This window comes from Bufo bufo, chromosome 1 (assembly GCF_905171765.1).
Source record: "Bufo bufo chromosome 1, aBufBuf1.1, whole genome shotgun sequence".
NCBI classification, from domain to species: Eukaryota; Metazoa; Chordata; class Amphibia; order Anura; family Bufonidae; genus Bufo; species Bufo bufo.
Genome location: NC_053389.1, coordinates 839,603,571 through 839,620,961, shown reverse-complemented (window position 1 = coordinate 839,620,961; position 17,391 = coordinate 839,603,571). Strand labels below are relative to the sequence as shown.

Genomic DNA, 17,391 nt, shown 5'->3' with positions numbered 1-17,391 from the left:
ATAGATTGTAAGCTCCTATGGTCAGTACTCATCCTCCTTCTCTTATAGATTGTAAGCTCATATGGTCAGGACTCCTCCTCCTCTTATAGATTGTAAGCTCCTATGGTCAGGACTCTTCCTCCTCTTATAGATTGTAAGCTCCTATGGTCAGGACTCCCCATCCTCTTATAGATTGTAAGCTCCTATGGTCAGGACTCTTCCTCCTCTTATAGATTGTAAGCTCCTATGATCAGGACTCCTCCTCCTCTTATAGATTGTAAGCTCCTATGGTCAGGACTCTTCCTCCTCTTATAGATTGTAAGCTCCTATGGTCAGGACTCCTCCTCCTCTTATAGATTGTAAGCTCCTATGGTCAGGACTCCTCCTCCTCTTATAGATTGTAAGCTCCTATGGTCAGGACTCCTCCTCCTCCTCTTATAGATTGTAAGCTCCTATGGTCAGGACTCCTCTTATAGATTGTAAGCTCCTATGGTCAGGACTCCTCCTCCTCTTATAGATTGTAAGCTCCTATGGTCAGGACTCCTCCTCCTCTTATAGATTGTAAGCTCCTATGGTCAGGACTCCTCCTCCTCCTCTTATAGATTGTAAGCTCCTATGGTCAGGACTCTTCCTCCTCTTATAGATTGTAAGCTCCTATGGGCAGGACTCCTCCTCCTCTTATAGATTGTAAGCTCCTATGGTCAGGACTCTTCCTCCTCTTATAGATTGTAAGCTCCTATGGTCAGGACTCTTCATCCTCCTCTTATAGATTGTAAGCTCCTATGGTCAGGACTCCTCCTCATATAGATTGTAAGCTCCTATGGTCAGGACTCTTCATCCTCCTCTTATAGATTGTAAGCTCCTATGGTCAGGACTCCCCATCCTCTTTTAGATTGTAAGCTCCTATGGTCAGGACTCCTCCTCCTCTTATAGATTGTAAGCTCCTATGGTCAGGACTCCTCCTTCTCTTATAGATTGTAAGCTCCTATGGTCAGGACTCCTCCTCCTCTTATAGATTGTAAGCTCCTATGGTCAGGACTCCTCCTCCTCTTATAGATTGTAAGCTCCTATGGTCAGGATTCTTCATCCTCCTCTTATAGATTGTAAGCTCCAATGGTCAGGACTCTTCCTCCTTCTCTTATAGATTGTAAGCTCCTATGGTCAGGACTCTTCCTCCTCTTATAGATTGTAAGCTCCTATGGTCAGGACTCCTCCTCCTCTTATAGATTGTAAGCTCCTATGGTCAGGACTCCTCCTCCTCTTATAGATTGTAAGCTCCTATGGTCAGGACTCCTCCTCCTCCTCTTATAGATTGTAAGCTCCTATGGTCAGGACTCCTCTTATAGATTGTAAGCTCCTATGGTCAGGACTCCTCCTCCTCTTATAGATTGTAAGCTCCTATGGTCAGGACTCCTCCTCCTCTTATAGATTGTAAGCTCCTATGGTCAGGACTCCTCCTCCTCCTCTTATAGATTGTAAGCTCCTATGGTCAGGACTCTTCCTCCTCTTATAGATTGTAAGCTCCTATGGTCAGGACTCTTCATCCTCCTCTTATAGATTGTAAGCTCCTATGGTCAGGACTCCTCCTCATATAGATTGTAAGCTCCTATGGTCAGGACTCTTCATCCTCCTCTTATAGATTGTAAGCTCCTATGGTCAGGACTCCCCATCCTCTTTTAGATTGTAAGCTCCTATGGTCAGGACTCCTCCTCCTCTTATAGATTGTAAGCTCCTATGGTCAGGACTCCTCCTCCTCTTATAGATTGTAAGCTCCTATGGTCAGGACTCTTCCTCCTCTTATAGATTGTAAGCTCCTATGGTCAGGACTCCTCCTCCTCTTATAGATTGTAAGCTCCTATGGTCAGGACTCCTCCTCCTCTTATAGATTTTAAGCTCCTATGGTCAGGACTCCTCCTTCTCTTATAGATTGTAAGCTCCTATGGTCAGGACTCTTCCTCCTCTTATAGATTGTAAGCTCCTATGGTCAGGACTCCTCCTTCTCTTATAGATTGTAAGCTCCTATGGTCAGGACTCTTCCTCCTCTTATAGATTGTAAGCTCCTATGGTCAGGACTCCTCCTTCTCTTATAGATTGTAAGCTCCTATGGTCAGGACTCCTCCTCCTCTTATAGATTTTAAGCTCCTATGGTCAGGACTCCTCCTCCTCTTATAGATTGTAAGCTCCTATGGTCAGGACTCTTCCTCCCCCGCCTATTATAGATTGTAAGATCCTATGGGCAGGACTCCTCCTCCTTCTCTTATAGATTGTAAGCTCCTATGGTCAGGACTCTTCCTCCTCTTATAGATTGTAAGCTCCTATGGTCAGGACTCCTCCTCCTCTTATAGATTGTAAGCTCCTATGGTCAGGACTCATCCTCCTTCTCTTATAGATTGTAAGCTCCTATGGTCAGGACTCTTCCTCCTCTTAAAGATTGTAAGCTCCTATGGTCAGGACTCCCCATCCTCTTATAGATTGTAAGCTCCTATGGTCAGGACTCTTCCGTCTCTTATAGATTGTAAGCTCCTATGGTCAGGACTCTTCCTCCTCTTATAGATTGTAAGCTCCTATGGTCAGGACTCTTCCTCCTCTTATAGATTGTATGCTCCTATGGTCAGGACTCCTCCTCCTCTTATAGATTGTAAGCTCCTATGGTCAGGATTCCTCCTCCTCTTATAGATTGTAAGCTCCTATGGTCAGGACTCTTCCTCCTCTTATAGATTGTAAGCTCCTATGGTCAGGACTCTTCCTCCTCTTATAGATTGTAAGCTCCTATGGTCAGGACTCCTCCTCCTCTTATAGATTGTAAGCTCCTATGGTCAGGACTCTTCCTCCTCTTATAGATTGTAAGCTCCTATGGTCAGGACTCTTCCTCCTCTTATAGATTGTAAGCTCCTATGGTCAGGACTCTTCCTCCTCTTATAGATTGTAAGCTCCTATGGTCAGGACTCTTCCTCCTCTTATAGATTGTAAGCTCCTATGGTCAGGACTCTTCCTCCTCTTATAGATTGTAAGCTCCTATGGTCAGGACTCCTCCTCCTCTTATAGATTGTAAGCTCCTGAGGTCAGGCCTCCTCCTCCTCTTATAGATTGTAAGCTCCTATGGTCAGGACTCCTCCTCCTCTTATAGATTGTAAGCTCCTTGTCACGGTGGGGAGTGGGGGGAAACTCCACACCGTACAATGTAGGTTGGCAGGATGTGCCATTAGGCCTGGAAACAGGAATAAAGGGAGCAGGTCACCTTCTAACACATCCCTAAATCCTTGCCCTGACCTCCTAACTGTCTGAGAGAACCCTAATGGTGGGAGGGCTCATACCCGGAACCTCGGGCCCTACTAACCCTAGAGATCCCTGGTAATAATGTCAGGGCTAGGAGACGACCTGCTCATCCACGAGCCAATAAACGTGCGGGGCAGTACTGGCACTCACTGTAATGCCGTGGCCATGTTAGTTACTGGCATTACAGTGATTGGCTGGCTGGAACGCGTCATTGGATACTATATAGCACCCGATGACACGTGTTCTGCTCAGTCTTAGGGAGAGCTTAGTCAAGGACAGATAGTGTTCGGACAGGATTTTTTTTTTTAGGCAGGGTTTAGTGTTGAAAGGTGTTAGTGACACAACCTCTGCTACATCTGTTGTGTTACATTAGCGCATCCTATCTATCTGTGACATTCAGCGCAATTGTTTGGCTGCTGGTGGCAGTGACATTACCTGCGCTACACCTCCTGTATAACGTGTGCGCATCCTAAATATCTGTGACATTCTGTGTACTTTATTTGCACATACACTTACAAAACCTGCCCTATTGTACGTGTGACAGACTTTCAAGCATATATACCATTTAATATGCTCAAGGCGAGCAGTAAGGGACGGGGAAGTGGCCGTGCTGCTGATGGTGCACGCAGAGGCCGTGGCCCTGGGCGCAGTGAAACTGGGCCTGCTGCCAGAGCACAAGAAAAACAATCATCCATGATACCTAGCTTCATGTCCCAGTCTGCAGGGCGGCGCAGGACAACGCTCTCAAAGTCAGACCAGTGCGACCAGGTGGTGGGTTGGATTACAGTAGATAATGCTTCCAGTCGGTTAAGCACCACCCTGTCTTCCACAAAGTCCAGTCTCAATAGCCAAGAGTCTGGTCAACAGAATCCTCACCTTGATCTTACTTCCTCCCACTATGGAGCGTCTTGCCAAACAAGTGATCCCACACTCGGATATTCCGAAAAGCTCTTTTCATCGCCATTCCTTAATTTGGGCCTCTTGCCAAGCACGCTTGAAGAGGGACATGAGGAGATCTTGGGCACTGATTCCCAAACTCGAGCATCCACAATCAGAAGAAGATGGTGGTGGGAAACGGCAATTAGTGTTTAATGAGGTGGATGATGAGACACAGTTGCCTATAAGTCAACCGCAATTAGTATCTCAAGAGGTTGATGAAGAGGATGAGACACAGTTGTCAATAACTGAGGTTCTTGTTAGATCAACAAGTCAGAAGGATGACCAGAGAGAGGATGTGGAAGAGGAGGTGGTGGACAATGAAGTCACTGACCCACCCTGGGAAGGTGGAAAGCCGAGCGAGGAAAGCAGTACAGAGGGGGAGGGATCTGCTGCACCGCAACAGGCTGGAAGAGGCAGTGGGGTGGCAAAAGGGAGAAGGTGGACACTGAGGCTTTCCACAGCCTGATGGCGACAGCTGTCCCGCGTTACTCTGTCCCCTGCCGCCAATATTTTTCCCGTTGTGCCGTCCCAGCCTTACACCAGCATGGGTCCCGTAACATCACCTGTGCCCTGACCAACGCAGTTATTGGGAAGGTCCACTTAACGACTGACACATGGACAAGTGCTTTTGGCCAAGAACGCTATAGGGATGCTTGTGGAGGCCAGGAGCGAGTCGCACCCTGGGATGGCACAGGTGATACCGATGACAAGGTTTGCGGGCTTGTTGTGCTTTTTCATAAGTGTAAACAGTTATATCTACTTATTTTAGTTATAATGGGTATTCATTGCCTTTAAGAGCAATGTTGATTTATATTCACTGTTTTGTATGGATTTTCATGTAGGCCAAAGTAAGTCCATGAGAAGATTACTGTGCTGTTCAAAAGCTAGTGTTATAGTAACAATATATTATACATTTAGAAAGTTAGAAGATACACCGCACCTGCAGATTCTGAGGCTTCATTGTTTTTCATATCTGAACATGAATTCCACAGTGTGAGAATTGTCTAGATGTTCCTCAAAGTATACATTCATATATCAAAGATTGTCCCTCGGCCCTGAGACAAGGCCTCCAGACGTCAGAGGTGTAGTAGTGAAAATATTAGGAATGTATGAGTTAACCCTTAATGGTATGATGCCTATTGCTTAGACAACAGTGCCACCTAGATATGAGCAGTTAATACTACATCAGTAGCAAAAGTGCATTCTGGGTAGTATTATGACGTCATGATCCTTATCAATGCACACACCCATCCAACAATGATTGAAAAGTTCCAAACTCGGAGGGTGTGTTCATCTGATAAGTTTTGGGTTAAGAAACCAGTTACCAGGAGAAAAAAAAAAGAGAGAAAAAACAAAAACAAAGAAACATTTGGATTATGGATCTCTGGAGAATCATTTGGATTATCGGGAAAAACTCTTGAGAGCTGGCTACCCCAAGACTCTGCACATCACTTGACCCTTGGGTAATGTATATTTTGTTTTATGTAGTATTGATCTAAATTAATTGGCTTGATACTTAGTCAGATCCCCGCTCATTTGCGGATGTGTAACGTTAGTAGCTACATCAGTATTGTCTCTGATTTCAGTTACAATGCATATAACTGAATAAAGGGGATAATATTGGAGAAACTCTCTGTTGGGAATCTTAGTATTCCCTAGTTTGACATCAAGCCAATAATTTATAAGTTTTGTTGCAATACTACGATTATCTGAGTTTGGTCATCAATTTTGGGCGGAGCAAGGGCTCGTATCTGTCATCTTCTTGATTGAGTTTTCCGCATAATCCATTGATTGTATATCTCTCACAAATTTAAAGCTGTATTGCATAATATTCTTGTGTTGGTTAGGTATTGTTTTGTTGGCATCATATAGTGGTGAATTCTGGGTACTGTATATCATTGTATGTTATTGAAATTGATGTTGATTTATTTTTGATTGTATTGTAAACTATTGTATAATAAACCATTTATATTCTTGCATAGACGCTTGTACCCCGTTTTACTGATTGCACAAAATAATCAGGTTCTTGATCGAACTCTTTCTGAGATGTTTATGTCCATCTCACGGGTCAATATCGTTTGCATAATTTTTCTTTTGATCCGTTATTTTTTTTAATCTTTATATAAAGCATTTGCTTCATGTAACGGACCGTTTCAGCAGACAAGGGGTTAAAATCCGTTTAGGCGATATGCCCCTTTCTGAGAGACAGGCCCAGCTACTGCAGGACACCAACCTCCCGAACTGGATACAAAGTAGCACTCCAAACTGGAACCTCACGAATAGCTGCTAGCAGACGAACAGGAATCAGCTTACACTCCTGGCAATCAGTCTCTAACAGCATACAGCGGATCCCCCCAATAACGAGACAAGTCTCCGTGTTGAGGGTCAAGCAGTGGTCTGAGGTCCTGGCACACCCAGCCTGGTTTTTATTACAGTTGTTTGCAAATACAGGTCCGCCCACAGGGAGGTATAAAACAACCAAGCCCATCTGGTGTACACGCCCCTAGGGGACCAGAATGAAGACTGTGACATAGGACAGATATGCAGCACTGTAGGATACACAGAGACAATTCATCCCCACAATGCATCATGGTTTCCTCCTCTCTGCCCTGGAGACACCCGAGGCGTAATCCAATTATCTCTCAAGACAAAGAGAAATCACCAATACACATGTGCAGACAATAGGACAGACATCACCATTTAAACACACAATGGGACAATGGCACAATAGAAACACACCCAGCATATTCCTCCCAAGCTGACAAGTTACACTTATTATAAATTGTTACAACTTTGTGAGTTTACATTGGCCATACATATAACTTACATCAATTTAAACAGTATAACTTGGGGACAAACCTATCCAAAATTCACTTGAATAGGTTCAGGGGTTTAAAAGTTAGTATGGGCCATAATCCTGAGGCAAGAGGCTGATAAACAGGCCTCTCCAAAACCCAGTGGCGAGGTTGGTTTCGCCACACATCTCCCCCCCCCCCAGGGAAGACTAACCAGATACCGGACCTCACGCCGGTCGGTACCTGAGTTAGTCTGGCAGCCCACCCACAACCCAATACTGGACCTGTTGCATTTGGTAGCCTGTCTCTGTCCAGTGAGTCCACCAAGGTTATGTTGGAAGCTGGCACTCCCGGTCTCTGTGTTGCTCCCTGGCTTAGAGTCTGGTTGTTGGAGGGGGAGACCGACTGTCTCTACCCCCTGTGCTGTAAGTGCAGAGACCACGGTCCCATCTGCACTGTTGTGGGGGTTACTGTCTCCCCCTGGTGTGTTAAGCTGCCGCTGGGGAGAGGGGGTAACGAGCTCCTCTCCCATACATACTTCCAGCCGCTGGGGAGGGCGACCGACCGTCTCCACTCCCAATACAGTGTCCTGCTGCTTGGGAAAGGAGACTGGGCTCTCTATTCCCTGCTGGACACTCTGCCGCTGGGGAATGGAGACTGGGCTCCCAATTCCCAAAAAATCACTCTGCTGCTGGGGGGCAGGAACAACTACCTCTGCCCCCTGTAACTCAGCCTGCCACTGGGGAGGGAGGACGCTGCTCTCCTCTCCCTGCATTTCACACTGCCTTCCCGGCATATCACTCTGCTGCTGGGGGGCAGGAACAACTACCTCTGCCCCCTGTAACTCAGCCTGCCGCTGGAGAGGGAGGACGCTGCTCTCCTCTCCCTGCACTTCACACTGCCTTCCCGGCATATGACTCTGCTGCTGGGGGGCAGGAACAACTACCTCTGCCCCCTGTAACTCAGCCTGCCGCTGGGGAGGGAGGACGCTGCTCTCCTCTCCCTGCACTTCACACTGCCGCTGGGGAATGGAGACTGGGCTCCCGATTCCCTGCTGGACACTCTGCCGCTGGGGAGAGGAGACTGAGCTCTCTCTGTCCCGCAACTGTAATTTCCGATGGAGGTCCACCCAACGTGGCAGCTGACCGTCACCTTCTGCCCGGTATAGTAGGGTCTTGAACACTAGACTCCTCACGAACTTCACGTATTTCTCAGCTGGATTGGGTCCGAAGAAGTTCAGCCGCAACCACATCATACGGTCAAATTCCTCCACAGAGTATCTGTACTCCACTGCTGGTTCCATCCTGGTGCTTTTAGGGTCGCTGTACTGAGACATGCGTTGCCCTTAAGTTGTAAAATCCAAAGAAATGGTGTCTCCTGTAGCTGTCCTTCTGGCTGTAGGAACGATCCCGCTGCTTGCCACCAATGTAATGGACCGTTTCAGCAGACAAGGGGTTAAAATCCGTTTAGGCGATATGCCCCTTTCTGAGAGACAGGCACAGCTACTGCAGAACACCAAACTCCCGAACTGGATACAAAATAGCACTCCGAACTGGAACCTCACGAATAGCTGCTAGCAGACGAACAGGAATCAGCTTACACTCCTGGCAATCAGTCTCTAACAGCATACAGTGGATCCCCCCAATAACGAGACAAGGCTCCGTGTTGAGGGTCAAGCAGTGGTCTGAGGTGCTGGCACACCCAGCCTGGTTTTTATTACAGTTGTTTGCAAATACAGGTCCGCCCACAGGGAGGTATAAAACCACCAAGCCCATCTGGTGTACACGCCCCTAGGGGACCAGAATGAAGACTGTGACATAGGACAGATATGCAGCACTGTAGGATACACAGAGACAATACATCCCCACAATGCATCATGGTTTCCTCCTCTCTGCCCTGGAGACACCCGAGGCGTAATCCAATTATCTCTCAAGACAAAGAGAAATCGCCAATACACATGTGGATATAACAGGACAGACATCACCATTTAAACACACAATGGGACAATGGCACAATAGAAACACACCCAGCATATTCCTCCCAAGCCGACAAGTTACACTTATTATAAATTGTTACAACTTTGTGAGTTTACATTGGCCATACATATAACTTACATCAATTTAAACAGTATAACTTGGGGACAAACCTATCCAAAATTTACTTGAATAGGTTCAGGGGTTTAAAAGTTAGTATGGGCCATAATCCTGAGGCAAGAGGCTGATAAACAGGCCTCTTCAAAACCCAGTGGCGAGGTTGGTTTCGCCACACTTCATATACCCGACAGGCTTTACTTCCATCAGGATTTCCGCCACCACCTACATTAGTGGCTGCAACTCCCCCTTCTCCTCCTCCGCCTACTCCTCCTCTTGCGGCACCAGTCAGCCATCGGTCAGTAGCTGAAAGCCGTGTAGCACTGGAGTGGGGAAGCGGCACCAGGCCGTGCTGAAGCTGATCTGCTTAGATGACAAACAGCACACCACCGCAGAGTTGTGGCAGGGGATAAGAGTCCAAACTGAGCTGTGGCTCTCGCCACTCAACCTAGAACCAGGCATGGTTGTGTCTGATAATGGCCGTAACTTGGTGGCGGCTTTGGAGCTCGGCAAGCTCACACACATCCCATGTCTAGCCCATGTGTTCAACCTAGTGGTTCAGCGGTTTCTCAAAACCTACCCCAATTTGCCTGAGCTACTGGTGAAGGTGCGCTGCGTGTGTGCTCATTTCCGAAAGTCATCGACAGCTGCTGCCGTTCTGGCAACTCTGCAGCAGCGCTTGCAATTGCCAGCTCACCAACTGCTGTGCGCCATGAGCACGCTCTGGAACGCCACGTTCCACATGTTGGCCAGGCTTTGTGAGCAGCAGAGGGCAGTAGTGGAATACGAGCTGCAACATGGTCGTCGCCTTTCCAGTCAGCTTCCGCTTTTCACAAGCGAGGAGTGGGCATGGATGTCTGACCTCTGTGAGGTTTTGAGAAACTTTGAGGAATCAACACAGATGGTGAGCGGCGATAACGCTATTATCAGCGTCACCATCCCACTTCTGTGTCTACTCAAACGCTCGCTGCTCACAATGTAGGAGGACGCTTTGCATGTGGAAGAGGTGGAAATGGGGGAGGACATTACACAGGGTGATAGCCAGACCACCCTCCGTCCGTCTTCTCAGCGCGAAATGGATGATGATGAGGAGGAGCAGGAGACGGTTGCCTCCACTACAGAGGGTAGTACCCATAGCAGGTTTATTCCATCTGTTGGGCAGAAGAGGAGGAAGAAGATGAGGAGATCAAGAGTGATCCTCCTGAGGAGGACAGCGAAGTCTTGCCTGTTGGGACTCTGGCACATATGGCTGACTTCATGTTAGGTGCCTTTCCCACGACCCGCGCGTTATACGCATTTTAGACAACACGGATTACTGGTTGTTCACCCTTCTCGACCCCCACTACAAAGAGAACTTCTCATCTCTAATTACTCTGGTGGAGAGGACGAGCAAAACGGTGCAATACCAGAAGGTCCTTGTTGAAAAATTGCTCCAAAAATTTCCAGCTGACAACGCTGGCGGCAGAGTCCGTAGTTCCTTGGGCAACCAAGGAGGGGAGACGAGGGGAACACACAGCAGTTCCAACAGAGGCAGGGCAACACTCTCCAAAGACTGGGACAGTTTCATGATACCCCGCCAGCACCCTCACCCTGATGCGCGGCCTAGTGGTGCAAGGAGGGAAAAGTTTTGGAAGATGGTGAAGGAGTACGTAGCAGACCGTGTCAGCGTCCTCAGTGATCCCTCTGTGTCTTACAACTACTGGGTGTCCAAGGTGGACACGTGGCACGAACTGGCGCTCTACGCCTTGGAGGTACTGGCCTGCCCGCCACCAGTGTTTTATCTGAGCGGGTATTTAGTGCTGCTGGGGGCATTATAACAGATAATGCTAACATGTTGACTCTTATCAAAATGAACAAGGCCTGGATTGCCATTGACTTCTCGACTCCACCAGAGGAAAGCTGATGCACAAAGGCTCTTTACATGTATTATTTATAATGTACTGAATAGACTGTATTCCCTGCACCCCTTCCACCACAAAAAGGGTATATGGTTCATTCTTCCTGTTGTCGTCCTCCTCCTCCTCCATCATATCAACATGCTTATTAGGCTGCCCTCGCTCCTGTTTTAGATGGTCAGATCAGCAGCAGGCCCTCGCTCCTAATGTTTTAGAGGGTCAGATCAGCAGCAGACCCTCACCCATAATGTTTTAGAGGGTCACCAGCAGACCCTCACCCATAATGTTTTAGATGGTCAGATCAGCAGCAGACCCTCACTCCTAATGTTTTAGAGGGTCAGATCTGCAGCAGGCCCTCGCCCATAATGTTTTTGAGGGTCACCAGCAGGCCATCAATCATAAATTTTCAAAGGTGTGTATGATGCCCTCCTTTATGTGTAATAAAGGGTGTATTGGAGCGCCGGTTCCTTGTGATGTTTGGCAACCCTTTCCCTTAGTCCATAGTCTTTATGAGTGTAGAAGTTCCACTACCTGAACCATTGTACCATAATGTGAATGAGGCCCTCCTTTATGCGATATACAGGTTGTATCGGAGGCCTCTTCCTTGTAATTTTTGGCAGCACTTACACTTTATATACAAGTAAATATACAGGAAAGAATGTTTCCTAACAATTTTTCCTCTAAAATCGATTTTATCTAAGGTTTGGTGCGTATTATTGTCAGTCTGTAAAAGTGGCGTACTACTCGCACAACATCGTTCCCTGCAGCGACCTGGGAGTCCAAGATGCATCCAGACATCCCCCCCATGTGTTCCCGAACCATTTCGGTGGTGTTTCCATCAATTTCTGACCTTTTCATGTGAACCAGACACCCTCCCCTCTTCAACACTACTACGGACTAGTGGTTCCCCCTCTGGGAAACTCTGGAGTCCACTTCCGCAGGCAGGTGGTCAATGCGGTTCCCCCTTCGAGGAACCCAGGAGCCCCCTCAGTGGAGGCACAACACACAGGGAAACACCTTGCATACATGCTGGACGAACAACACCAAAAGACCAGATATGAAACCACAAGACGTACACCACACACTGAACATAAACCCACACCAAACATCAACACAGGTAAGGTAGGGAACATGGAAGATACATAAGGGTACTTTTACACTTGCGTTGTTGGATTCCGTCAATCTGTATGCAAACGGATACCATTTGTAGACAGATCGGGATGCGGATCCATCTCACAAATGCATTGCAATACCGGATCCGTCTCTCCGGTGGTCATCCCACCTAGCAGTAGCTGAGACGCCATTTCTCAGCCAGGGTACACCTGCCATATTTGCAGCTGCCCTTCACCCCTCGTTGGCACAAGATACCATTCTTCTTCACTGGCCTCTGTGGACCGTACTCTGGGAGATGGTGAGGGCCTTGCCCACCAGATCGGACATAGAGGCATACTACAATGCCCTTTTAAGGCCAAGGGGACTTTAAATGCTGCAGGCGTTATTATGAATTTGGTAATAAGTGCAGCAGAACTGTAGCGAGGGCATTACGTGGAACCTGGGTACTCACCTGTTCCTCGCATCTTGGGTTCCCAAGGTCAGCGCCTAACCTGACCCTGGCAGATAACTGAAGCTTTCCTGCCATCACCCATTATATAATCTGTAACACCCCAGAGTGCTGTTACCACTCCTGCACCCTGCTACTGTCTTTATCGGGCTAACACCATGTCATCTATGTATTCTGTTCCAGGTTCACCACAATGTGCATCTATAATATTGTTATGTAACTGTTATAAATGTAATTTACCTGGTTAACCAGCAGGTGGCAGCAAATATGGCAGATCTATCCTTAGACGGAATGGAACTCACCATTCCATTGTCCCCCCTCTTTGGTCAGAAGTGGGCCAGTCCTGCTTGCTACCAGAAGGAGGTGGGCAGTTCTGGTTTGTTCTGGTTGAGACTCCATGTTGGAGCAGCCAGGATTCTAACCTATTCCTTGGCTGAAGATAAGTCCGACTACAAAGTGAAGTGCAGTGTAAAGAAGAAGTCAAGTTATCCAGTCAGCTTGGCAGTACAGCAAAATGAGAGAAAGATATAGCAGAGTTGAGTTTGCCTGCCAGTTTCATGCTAAAGCCTGCTGGAACTAAGACAAAGCCTGAAAACTGTTTGAAGAAATGTTTATTCAAAGTAAAGCTGCCATTCAGCTTCATCTCAAGGTCTGGACTCAAGTTATTCTTTCCAATCCCTCAATTATTCCCCCTATTATTTGCTTCGGAGCCAAAGCCTGGGGTCCAGCAGTATCCAGGTAGGAGCACCATGACACAGATATAGACACATTTAGGCCACACTACACCACTCTGCATTTCCTACACTTGGGACGCGATAGAGGGCCCTGGGAGGCACCCATTGCAAATCTACAACCCTCTTCAGCTCCTGTCCCTTGAAACTATTCTCCAAGATTCTGGTGGCTCGTCTGACTCAGGCCGGCCTCTGAGAGACGCGCGGGATGACACTACCAGGGCGATTAATATGACCCATCAGGCGATTGTTTCTAAACTCCCTGTTTTTCTTCTCTCCCCTGACTCCAATAAGGCATTTCTGAAGGTTCTGGGGTACAGAGTTACGCGCCTCTACACTGCGACTCAGCCGTTCCCTAATGATGTGACCTCGATAAGCTGGAGCATTGTCCTCCATGAAGATGACATTAGGCCGGTGTTGTTCCTGCAGAGGCACCATGACTGGAGCATGGATGTTCTTCAGGTAGTCTGGGCTGTCACTGGACCATTCACACAGTGTAGGGCAGTTCTGTACGGACTAGACACTCCTGCCCACACTGTGACACCACCACCACCACAGGCTCGTCTGGTGACAACAGTGGATGATGCCGATCGTTGGCGGCCATTATTTCTGCTCAGCGTGAATCGCCTTTCATCAGTGAACAGCACTGAGGCCACTGTTCCCTCGTCCAGCGGAGATCCTCCCTGGCCCATACAAGATGATGACACCTGTGCCTGGTGGCGTGGTCAGGTACCTGGCAGGTCGTCTACCACGCAGACCACGCTGATGTAAACGGTTTCCAATGGTCGGACGTGACAATAAAGCGGTCATTATTGTGGGATGTGGTGCAAAAACCCTGGCGTGAACAGTCCATAAAGTATCAAATGATTATATTATTTTCACAGATGAGCACATATACATGAAGTAACAACGCGTTTTGGGGAATCTAAGGTCCCCTTCATCAGGTTACAAGATCCTAGGAACGGGACACGTGACGTTACATCCCGCTGGCACAAGGCCTTTGCATGCAATGTTCTTCTCTTCCGGCGTTCAACAGTTGGTCACGTGACCTCTATAAATGCGATCATGTGACCACACAGTGTCACTTTCCTTCATTTATGTTTTTATTTAAGATACACCTCGTTTTAAAGTAGGGTTATGTATTCACAACCTATTTAGGACTACCGATAATGTGGGCTAAATCTAAATGCATTTAAATAATATTGTACATTTATGCTAATGAGGAAGCACCTGAAGGCTGCCCCATCCCTATAGGACAGCCCACAGATGCAGTTTTTTAGGGTTTAAAACCCACATGTATACTGTTTACACTATAGATCTTGTAACCTGATGAAGGGGACCTTAGATTCCCCGAAACGCGTTGTTACTTCATGTATATGTGCTCATCTGTGAAAATAAAGGAGATCATTTGATACTTTATGGACCGTCCACGCCAGTGTTTTTGCACCGAAGTAGAATCTTCCTCACCGTAAGCATCTCTTTGTGGTATTGGGCATCCCATTTCAAAGATGCTACCCCTGCGGCTGCATACCTGGTAACCAAAGGTCTTTTTCGGTAAAGCCTACAATAGGGTTTTGCCGATCTTTAGCTTTCATTCTCATTAATTGCTGATTACATACATTTTGTCGAACATACTACCCTATTGTGCGCCCCCTTTATTTCCCTCTATTACTGAGCGAAATTCAGATGTAAGGGTGTAAGCAATGTTCATTAATGCTGCTGAATGTAATTTTTATTATTCCTGTAATGTCTCTCTTCTGCCAGTAGATGGCGACAAAGTACATATAAAGTTACAATGGAGTTGTTCAGTATAGAAAAGTTATATTCAGTTTTACCTTTCAAAGTTCAAATAATGCTAATGTAGGGGCTTAGTAGGACCCTCAGAAGGGTGATAGTGAACTGTAAATGCAGGTTTGAGGCTCACAGTGGAGTCTGGCATCAGCACCAAGGGAATATTCGCAGCGACGACTCCGGGAATCACGTGACTGTACGGTCCAGTTCGGGAGTGGGCCAGTGGTTCCGGGAGAGAACACCAAGAGTCCACCTAAGTATCCAAGGAACTGTAAGTGCGGCTTCGCCGCGTCACATCACATTGCACTGTTGCAGTGACACTTTGGGACATATATGAAAGCTGCAGGATACAGACTTCATCTTCTTTGATTTAGAAATAGTACTGCGCAATACTTAGGGTGCACCCCAACGATAAAGCTTGCTCAGGAACATTCAGGTGCAGCCAGGCTGCTATATGGACATTGGGGAAAATTATGCAAGTACAGGGTTAGTGTTAGGCAGTATTATCCTTAGCGTGCGTTTAGATACTCTCAGCTACTTGTTCACTATAACTGTTCAGTAAACGCAAGTGTTGTAAAAGAACCGCTGTCTGTGCGGCATGGTGTACCCAGCCCTCGGTCCTCTTTCACAGACAGGGCTGCATCTAGAATTATTGTGGGATGTGGCCACTTCTCTGCCTTTCTGTGACTCTTCCAGTCTCTGTATCTCTGATACAACCTGCTGATGACACTCTGTGGCACTATAAGCTCAGGGGCCGCTTACATCTGAGAACATCCTGCTTGAAGCCTAACAATGGCGAGGTCTTGGTCTCATGATGTTAGAATGTGAGCAGCATGATGAGGAGGACTGTTTAATACCAATTCTAATTGAACAGGAAAGTTATTGGGGGATTCATGGATCAAACACCTGTTGTGAATTTTGCTGTTAAGCTCCTTGTTAAAGAACAGCAAGTTGTGCAAAAAGTCCTGAAACATTGAACAGTTAGACGTGCATTCAGAAGGTCAAAGGTCACATTAGGTTCTCCTGTAAAGGTTAGAGGGCATTTTAGGGTCATCCGGAAATTTCACACACAAACCAAATATCCCAAACTTTTTGTGAGTAGTGTAGATTGTAATCTCCTATGGTCAGGACTCTTACTCCTCCATAAAGAATATCCAGCCTCTGTATGACCTCCCACCACAGGAGGATATCCAGCCTCTGTATGACCGCCACCACCACAGGAGGATATCCAGCCTCTGTATGACCGCCACCACCACAGGAGGATATCCAGCCTCTGTATGACCACCACCACAGGAGGATATCCAGCCTCTGTATGACCGCCACCACCACAGGAGGATATCCAGCCTCTGTATGACCACCACCACAGGAGGATATCCAGCCTCTGTATGACCGCCACCACCACAGGAGGATATCCAGCCTCTGTATGACCGCCACCACCACAGGAGGATATCCAGCCTCTGTATGACCGCCACCACCACAGGAGGATATCCAGCCTCTGTATGACCGCCACCACCACAGGAGGATATCCAGCCTCTGTATGACCGCCACCACCACAGGAGGATATCCAGCCTCTGTATGACCGCCACCACCACAGGAGGATATCCAGCCTCTGTATGACCGCCACCACCACAGGAGGATATCCAGCCTCTGTATGACCGCCACCACCACAGGAGGATATCCAGCCTCTGTATGACCGCCACCATCACAGGAGGATATCCAGCCTCTGTATGACCACCACCACAGGAGGATATCCAGCCTCTGTATGACCACCACCACAGGAGGATATCCAGCCTCTGTATGACCGCCACCACAGGAGGATATCCAGCATCTGTATGACCACCACCACAGGACGATATCCAGCATCTGTATGACCACCACCACAGGATATCCAGCTTATGTATGACCACTACCACGGGAGGATATCCAGTATCTGTATGACCGCCACCACAGGATATCCAGCCTCTGTATGACCACCACCATGCCAGAGTGACAGCCTGTATGGCAGTAAAAGGAGGTGCCACCCAGTATTGATATGACCTCCACATATACCCTGCTGCAGAATTCAAAATAAAGGGGGCGCCACCCTGTGTGACCAGTGACCGATCCCCCCTGGCAGATTATACTGTGTCTGTTGTAAAAATGTTCTATTGTTTAATATTAAAATGTGATATAAACATATTTTTAAATAATTTTTAATTATTTATCTTTCTAGGTCACTACCTGCACTAAGACAAGACGATCAAGTCCTGCACAAGGCCTAATAACAGGCGTCACTCAGTGGTCCATACAGACCAGTCATCTCATTATCACCACAGGAAGGATAACAACGACTGC

At 47.4% G+C, this 17,391-nt stretch overlaps 1 protein-coding gene across 1 annotated transcript in view; it reads right to left on the bottom strand.

The window, feature by feature from the left end:
• Positions 1 to 12,551, bottom strand: part of CHRNB1 (cholinergic receptor nicotinic beta 1 subunit) — a 35,828-nt gene extending 23,277 nt beyond the window's left edge. The window contains exon 1 of the mRNA XM_040419527.1: positions 12,539 to 12,551. Coding sequence (XP_040275461.1) covers positions 12,539 to 12,551 — 13 coding nt within the window. The remainder of the gene's footprint in view (positions 1 to 12,538) is intronic.
• Between the last annotated feature and the right edge of the window lie 4,840 nt (positions 12,552 to 17,391).